This window comes from Callospermophilus lateralis, chromosome 9 (genome assembly GCF_048772815.1).
Source record: "Callospermophilus lateralis isolate mCalLat2 chromosome 9, mCalLat2.hap1, whole genome shotgun sequence".
Classification (NCBI taxonomy): Eukaryota; Metazoa; Chordata; class Mammalia; order Rodentia; family Sciuridae; genus Callospermophilus; species Callospermophilus lateralis.
In genome coordinates this window covers 17583431-17592173 of record NC_135313.1, presented here as the reverse complement: position 1 = coordinate 17592173, position 8743 = coordinate 17583431, and the positions used below count along the sequence as shown (strand labels likewise).

At 46.2% G+C, this 8743-nt stretch overlaps 1 protein-coding gene across 1 annotated transcript; it reads left to right on the top strand.

The window, feature by feature from the left end:
- Window positions 1-13: 13 nt before the first annotated feature.
- Window positions 14-3736, top strand: Inha (inhibin subunit alpha). Its single transcript, XM_076866190.2, has 2 exons — window positions 14-369; window positions 2742-3736. Exons 1-2 carry the CDS (start codon window positions 99-101, stop codon window positions 3572-3574), a joined length of 1104 nt encoding a protein of 367 aa, XP_076722305.2. The 5' UTR covers window positions 14-98; the 3' UTR covers window positions 3575-3736.
- Window positions 3737-8743: the final 5007 nt, after the last annotated feature.

Sequence of the window (8743 nt, the reverse complement as noted above, 5' to 3'; positions counted from 1 at the left end):
TGGGATGGGGAGAGGAGGTTGCAGAGGCCTTGGGCAGACCCTGATAGAGAGGACACAGGGCAGGGTGTGGGTTCCCCGTTGGCAGGGCCAGGTGAGCTATGGTACCTCAGCTGCCCCTGCTGCTGCTCTTGCTGTTAGCCCCGCAGGGTGGGCAGGGCTGCCATGGGCTGGAGCTGGACAGGGAACTTGTCCTGGCCAAAGTGAGGGCCCTGTTCTTGGATGCCTTGGGACCCCCAGCGGTGATGGGGGAAGGTGGGAGTCCTGGAATCAGGCGGCTGCCCAGAAGACACGCTGTGGGGGGCTTCACACGCAGGGGCTCTGAACCCGAGGAGGAGGATGTCTCCCAGGCCATCCTTTTTCCAGCCACAGGTAACAAAGGGTGGGGAACCAGCAAGGTGACTTTGAAAAGCACCTGGTACTGCATGGGCTTGGGAGCAGGATGACCTGGGTTTGAATTCCAGCCCTGCCACTCAGCTGGCTTAGCATCAGTGGGTCAATTACTAAAGTCCCCTGAGCCTCTGTCTCCTCAATAATGCCCACTCTTAGGGTTGAGTGAGCTGGTGAGCTTATAGAGTGGCTGGAACATGAGAGGCATCTAGAGGCAGAGCTCTCTGGGCTTGGGCTCTTCCTGCTCTCTTTTCTCTTAACTCTGCCTCTGCTCCCTGCCCAAGCCTTGTTTCTTCAGCTCCAGGTAGCTGAGACTTGAAGAGAGATATCAGGGAGGCAGGAGATGGTTTAGTTGGGAAGCTAGTCTACCTTCTCTTGAGTTCCTATCTCACTTCCATTTGTGTTTCCCCTCATTCTACTGACTGAATGAATAAAGCCCTCCTCTGGGTGTGCTTTCACCTCATCTGGCCCAACTTTCTCCCGGAGGACCCTCTGCCTCCCTGGCTTCAGCCCACCTGCAGCATACTGGAGAAAAGTATGACTTTAGAATCAGGCAGAATTCCAGTATGGCCATTTAGAGGTTGAAAAATCACTTCATCTCTCTAAGCCTCAGTTTCTTATCTGCAAAATGGATCAATTTTTATTAATTTATAATGAGAGAAGCTGTGTAATAGTATAGCCCCAACTGCCTGGGGCTGGCCCGTGATTATTTACTATCATCGATGTATGTCGGGGCAAGGATGCCAGCTGCTCTTTCTTGGGAAGGACAGCCCTCTATTCTGTTACATCCCTAGTCCTCCTCCTCTTCTTTTTCTTTCCTTTCTTCCTGTTGTGTGTGTGTGTGTGTCTGTGAATTAATCTGACTTTTAAAAATGGAATTATTTTTAAAAACTTTTCATATAATGCTTCTGACACTCCCAGAGTTATAAAGAGTAATATAACTAAGTCTAACAATTCTAAATATTGGTGAAGGTAGAGAGTGACAGGGACTTTCCTTTTTTTAATATTTATTTTTCAGTTTTTGGTGGACACAACATCTTTATTTTATTTTTATGTGGTGCTGAGGATCGAACCCAGCACCCCGTGCATGCCAGGCGAATGCGTTACCGCTTGAGCCACATCCCCAGCTCGACTTTTCTTTTCTTTTTTGATACTGGGGATTGAATTCAGGGGCACTTTATCATTGAGTTACATCCCCAGATCCCAGTCCTTTTTATTTTGAGGCAGGGGCTTGTTAAGTTGCTCAGGCTGGCCTCGAACTTGGGATCCTCCTGGATCAGCCCCTTGAACTGCTCGAATTGCATGTGTGGGTCACTGAACCCAGCTGACAGAAACTCTTACACATTGCTCTGTGGAATATTAATTGAAAAACTACCTCAAAGAGAAGTTGGTGATGTTTTGTGTGTGTATGTGTATTTTTTTTTCTTTTTTGCAGTGCTGGGGATTAAACCCAGGACCTCATGCATGTGAAGCAAGCACTCTACAAGTGAATTCTATACTCAACCCCTATATTGTATTTTTTTCTTTCTGTCATATAACTCTGTTTCACTAAGGATGATCCACAATGGTCAGGGGGCATACTAGATTGAAATTCTCATATTTTGGTTCTAAGCTTGGTCTTTCCTTTCTTTTGCTTTCTAAAACATTTACAAGGGGTGTGTGTGTGTGTGTGTGTGTGTGTGTGTGTATAATATATTTATTATATATATAACCAAGTAATTTTATTCTAATTCTAGTCCTAATGTTGTTTAATATAGTCTAATATTGTTTTCCTTCTTTTTCTTAAATATCTCTTTAGTTGTCAATGGAACTTTATTTTATTAATTTTTAATGTGGTGCTGAGAATCGAACCCAGGGCCTCACACATGCTAGGCAAGCTCTCTGCCACTGAGCCACAACCCCAGCCCTCTTCTTTTTTTTTTACTTATTTTTTTAATATTGGGAACTGAGCCCAGGGGCTCTTTACCACTGAGCTACATCTCCAACTCTTTTTATTATATATGTATTTGTTTGTTTTGAGATGGGATGTCCTTAAGTTGCTGAGGCTGGCTTCAAAGGGGCAATCTTCTTGCCTCAGTCTCCTGAGTTGCTGGGATTACAGGAGTGTGCCCCTGTACCAGCCCTGTTTTACATTTTTAAAATGCTTTAATAATTAAGTGAAAAAATGGGGAGGCTATTTCAGTTCTCCCAAGATTTGGGAGAAGCCCCAGGTCTGAGAGGGCCCTCAGCAGAGCGTATGGCATAACATTACCACTGGTGAATGGCGGCCACATCTCTCCTGATGAGGCGAGGGGAGAGGGTTCCAGGTCTTGCTGATCAGGGCTGCCCTCTCTCTTTTCTACTGTCCCTTGCAGGTGCCGGCTGTGAGGACCAGCCAGCTGTTGCAGGGCTGGTCCAGGAGGCTGAGGAAGGTGTCTTCACATATGTATTCCGGCCATCCCACCACACACGCAGCCGACAGGTGACTTCGGCCCAGCTGTGGTTCCATACGGGGTTAGACAAGAAGGGCACAGTGGTCTCCAATAGCTCTGGGCCCCTGCTAAGCTTGCTGGTACTGTCGTCTGGGGGACCCATGGCTGTGCCCATGTCCTTGGGCCAGGCACCCCCTCGCTGGGCCGTACTGCATCTGGACACCTCTGCTCTCCCTCTGCTGACTCACCCTGTCCTGGTGTTACTGCTGCGATGTCCTCTCTGTTCCTGCTCAGCCCGGCCAGAGACCACACCTTTCCTGGTGGCCCATACTCGGGCCAGACCACCTAGCGGAGGGGAGAGAGCTCGGCGCTCCACTCCCCCAATGCCCTGGCCTTGGTCTCCTGCGGCTCTGCGCCTGTTACAGAGGCCTCCAGAGGAACCTGCTGCCCATGCCTACTGCCACAGAGCTGCACTCAACATCTCCTTCCAGGAGCTGGGCTGGGACCGGTGGATCGTGCACCCTCCCAGCTTCATCTTTCACTACTGTCATGGTGGCTGTGGACTGCCCACCCCGCCAGACCTCCCCCTGCCAGTCCCCGGGGTTCCCCCTACCCCTGTCCAGCCCCTGTCTTTGGTGCCAGGGGCCCAGCCTTGCTGCGCTGCCCTCCCGGGAACCATGAGGCCCCTGCACGTCCGTACCACCTCAGATGGAGGTTACTCTTTTAAGTACGAGACAGTACCCAACCTTCTCACACAACACTGTGCTTGTATCTAAGGAGTGCTTCCTTAGCTCAAAGCTGGTGACCAAACCCCTACCACTGTCAGCTGGGAGGAAGGGCAGAGTGCAGAAAATAAATGGTTCCCCCTTCCTCCTTTCTTCTACTTCTCTGCCAGAGGGATCCCTCCCCATTCCCCCTGCCATGGGCAACATGTGATAATAAAGAACAGTGCATATGACTTGGCATGCAGTCTCAGGCTTCTCTGAATTGGTGTAGGGTAGGTTTGGGCCCCAACAGCATGAGATTGTGGGATTTCAAGTCACTTAGCCATACTTGACCTCACAGATCTGGGATCTAAGAGCTGCAATTGAGTGTGTTTCTGTTGGGAAGTTACAAAGGTGTCCCAAGCTCCTTGGAAGCCACTCTGGAGGCAGAATTGGCCCTCTTGCAAGCTGACATGTCAATCAGGCTGCCTGCCCTGCCACACCTAAAAGAAACGGCTATACTCAGTATCTCTATCCACTGTGGCCATAAGACCCCTCCCCTGCCATTCTCTACCCTTGTTGAGGATGCCCTGCTCAAGGTCAGGGGATTCAGAACCTGGTCTTTGGAATCTCATGGAGAAAACTGTTCAGAGTTAGTCAGATCTTGGGATCTCTTGGGAGGCTGGGTGGAAAGAAAAGGACAGATGTATGAGCTGGTGGTGTCAGAAAGAAGTTTAAAAGGGCAGAGAGGTGGTGTCATGTTGAAGTCAGATCACCAGAATGAAGACCCGAGAATTTCATTTTGCTGAGTTCCTGGAATTTGAATCTTTCCTTGGCTCCTGAGATTGATTTCATGAGGCCTCGCTGAACTGGGGTTCTGGCTCTTGAAATCTTGGGCTCCCTTGATGTCCCTCATATACCTTGAGGTAACTCCTTAACTCACCACTTAACACCAGAAGGATGGAAAGACAGAGACCACCACAGGGGGATGTGTACCCATGAGAGGGCAGGGCATAGTGCCAAAGGTCCTATCCTTTCCTTTTCCCGTTTGTTTCCTATTGTCCATCTTCCTCCAGAATTGGGCATAGGGACACCCCCTTCTCTGGCCTTCCTCTGTGCTTTTGTCATGCTCTCATTGTTTCCATCTTATCTACCCCAGGGTTCTGGCTCTCAACTGATTGGTTCCATCATCCAGTCTGTGAGAGTGTATGTGTGTGTGTGTGTGTGTGTGTGTGTGTGTGTGTAAGAGGCAGAGATGTTCCATCTATTAGAAACTCATTCTAATACTGACTGCATAACTCCAGCGTGTATTTGTGCTGAGAGTCTGATTTATCAAAGGCTCCCTGCTACCAGCCCTGCTTAACGGGTGGGTGAAGAAGTGCCTGCCCCAACAATGGGGAATGGAGGGGAAAGAATCTCAACAGGTCACACTTGTGCTAACACCCTTCCCCCCACCTGCAGAAACCTGAAGGAGCTACTGTTCTCCCAGCACAGGGGCCCTCAGGAGCAGTACAAGTGCACTGCATACTTCAGCACAAGTCCCAGGCTCTGTCCACAGAGTCCCCACTGCTACCCCCACACTGGAGGGGCAAGGGCTTCTGTTCACACTCTGGAATCTCCCTTAATCTCTAACCAGCATTGCAACTACTTGTGCCCAGGGCCAGTGGGGGATGGGGGATTTTCCTCAAGGCTGTTTGTGATCCCTGTTCCCTGTCCTTCCCTAGGATGCTGGGGCCTCTAAGTCTCTGAGCTCCCTGTCCCAGGGAGGTGGCTAAGCTCTGAGGGTTGGGGACATTCTACTCAGGGTCACAGGCCTCTGCACTAGGTCAGTTAGCAGACTGGTGTTGTAAGTAAAGTTTTTATATGTCTGAAGCAAAGTAAGAAAAGAGAGTACAGCAAAATAAAGCACAGCGCCAAGTGTATTCATTTTAAAGGGCTGTTCTGTATTCCTGAGTTAATTTTTCTTTGTGTGTGTGTGTGGGCATGTGCACGCATTTGTGTGTGTGTGTGTGTGTGTGTGTGTGTGTGTGTGTGTTATTTCTTTTATGATATTATAAAGATGAAAGGTAGTAGGTGTTTTACTTCTTTTTAAGTTCTACCTAACAAAATTAAACTTAGCAACTTCAGTTTGGACCCTAAGATTTTTCTTTAGATTTTGCTGTATGGCAAAATCCCAGTCTGGGTCACTGGTCTGGGCCTTCTGGAGTCTCTGAGGCTTTAGATTCTGCTAATTTAGCAAACCAGAGAGCTATGTCCGGCCCTCTCTGAGAGGGGTCCAACAGTGGCTAAGGATATCTTTTTCTCCTTGCTCCTCACCATGAATCCAATCTCAAAGCAGTGGATTTCAGCTAAGCTCCCTGTTCCCAGTGCTGCTCTGTGAAAACTCTTAATACAGAATCAAATTAAACAGAAACCCAACATAGACAAAAAATAAATTAGATAATAACTGGATAATTGGCTCATGACCAGTACACAGATACCACTGACTAAGGTATGGCTTAACTCTAGGTTCAAAAGATGCTACTTACCTGCAGGTGCTACTTTCCCTGGGTCAACTCCATTCAAGGTTCAGGGTAACCCTGGGTAGCTCTAGGCTCCCATCAATTCACCACTTGGTCTAGCATCAGAGAGTTGGCTTCCAGAAGTCCTAGGAGAGGTCCATCCTCCACATGACTAAAAATGATCCATCTATGTGCTCATGTCACTTAGGTGACTTAAAATGTTTAGTTTAATTTCCTTTGTGTGGTGTGGAAGCCTTTGGCAATCTATCCTAAACCCATCTATGCAGCCTGATTTCTTACGCATTCTTCTCTTCCTCTCTGCCTGTATGGCCTGAGTGTTGGTGTCCCTCCAAAATTCATATGTTGGAACTTAACCCCCAAGGTGATGGGTTTAAGAGGTGAGTCTTTGGGAGTAATTGGGTCACGAGGGTTCTGCCCTATATGGGATTACTGCCTCTATGAAAGGACCCAAGAGAGGGAGTTTATATACTTCCTTCCCTCCCTACCACCACGTGAAGATGCAGCAGCAAGACACCAAATAGAGAGGACAGAGCAAATCCCCATCAGGCAATGAGTTTGTCAACCCCTTGATTTTGGACTAGAACTATGAGAAATAAATTTCTATTATTTATCTGATGCAGCTCTAGGGATCAAATCCAGGGCCTTGCACGTGTCAAGCAAGCATAGTACCACTGAGCTTTATCTCCAACTCAATTTCTACTATCTACAAATCACCCCGTTGAAGGTATTTGTTATAGCAGCAGGAACAGACTAAAACAGCACCGAACACACATACCCAGACTCTGTTGGCGCTAATCCTGGTCATTCCCCAAAAACATAGTTGTCTTTTCAAGTAGCCCTGTGTTTAGCAGGGCTCCTTTTCTTAGGCCACGCCCCCTTTAAGACACAATTCTGATGATATCTATACTGTGACTCTTCCCTTGATTCCAGTTTTTCCTTTTTCATTGCTTCTTGGACACTTTATTCTTTTTTAATTTTAATTTTTCCAAAAAAGTTTTTCTTTAAAAAAATTTTATAAGTGGGCTGGGGTTGTAGCTCACTGGTAGAGTGCTCTCCTCACATGTGGAAGGCACTGGGTTCAATCCTCAGCACCACATAAAAATAAAAATAAAGGTACTGCATCCATCTACAACTAAAAGAAAATTTAAAAAATTCCATAGGTAACATAGATCCATTCTCACAGTAACAATTAAAATACTGAAGATAAAGCTGAGGTTCCCCTTGATCATTACTGCCGCAGTCTGGCTGGGCACAAATAACCAGGGTCACGAGCCACTTGTAGATTCAAATAGGAACTACTTTATTGCCCGAACCCCACGGGAACTCTCCAGAACCCCATGGAAACTCCGCGAGAACCAACGGAAACTCAACGGGAACTCCGGGAGAACTCAAAAGTAGTGGGCACCCGAGGTAGCAGGAGCCGCCTTATTGCCTGACAGCAGAGGTTTACATACACAACTGAATACACAGCTTGCCCTTATCCAGCATCATTCAGTTACAGCAATCAGTCACCATCCCAATAATTATATACAGCTTAACTTAATCACCATCATCCCAATGGCTCTGTGGCATCACCTCCCAACCACTCCTTCTGGCAAAATGCCAGGCACCATCTTGACTTGGTTGTGGCTCTCAACACATTACAATTTTTTATATTTATTTTTTAGTTATAAGTGTACACAATATTTTTTATTTTATTTTTATGTGGTGCTGAGGATTAAACCCAGTGCCTCATGCATGCTAGACAAGTCCTCTACCTCTGAGCCACAACCCCAGCCCCTGATCATTATTATTAATTCCAGTTCCCTCCACAGCGTCAAGTATCCTACCCTACATTGTTCTATGAGTTTGCGTATGTAAATGTGCCTTGTAGAAAACATCTTTTCCCCCAATGATAAGTATCATGCTATATGTATTGGGCTGCAATTATTTTGCTTTATGTTATGAGTTTTCTTTAACTTTATTTTCTAGTCTATTACCTTTATTCCTGTAACAATCCCCTCTAGTAAAAAATAAGCTTCATTTGTTAATTTTATTATTTATACATCAAGTATTAATATAGCACTATGTACCAGGCACATTGCAACTGAAAGCGCATAGCAATCATATGAAGCAGTCACTGATCTTAGCCCATTGCATAGATGGAGAAACCAAGGCATGGAGAGATTAAATAATCTATCCAGAGTCACATCCCTGGTAAGTAGTAGAATCTGGATTTGGATTCCAGAAGTTTAGTTCAAGACCTCCCCATACTATGTTCCTCCAAATGTTCTTCAAATGTGATTCCTGAGGAGATGAAATTATTCCTGTCCATTGATGAATCCTATGACATTCCTGGTTCTATAACAGTTCCTGGAGATAGCAATCCTTCCTTCCTTCCTTCCTTTCCTGGGGGTTGAACTCAGGGGCACTTTACCACTGAGCTACAAAACCAATCCCTTTATTCTTCAATTTGGGACAGGGCCTCATTTGTAATCCTCCTGCCTCAGTCTCCTGAGTCACTAGGATTACAGGTATGTACCACCTCATCCAGCTTAGTCTATGAAATTTCTTATCCTTTTATTATTTCTTTTTTTCTTTCTTTTTCCATCCTTTCTATTTTAGTAAATTTGCAGAGATTTGTAAAATCTTTGCTTACATCACTTTTTACCTCTTATTCTCCCTCATGGATCCATTCTTCTTGATGCTGTTACATCCTTTTTACTATTTTTTTTTAAAA

Bases quoted from the DNA above. Each gene is read 5' to 3' on its own strand.
- Inha (XM_076866190.2), top strand. From the start codon at position 99: ATGGTACCTCAGCTGCCCCTGCTGCTGCTCTTGCTGTTAGCCCCGCAG. The intron at 370-2,741 runs GTAACAAAGGGT...TGTCCCTTGCAG, and splicing joins CATCCTTTTTCCAGCCACAG to GTGCCGGCTGTGAGGACCAG.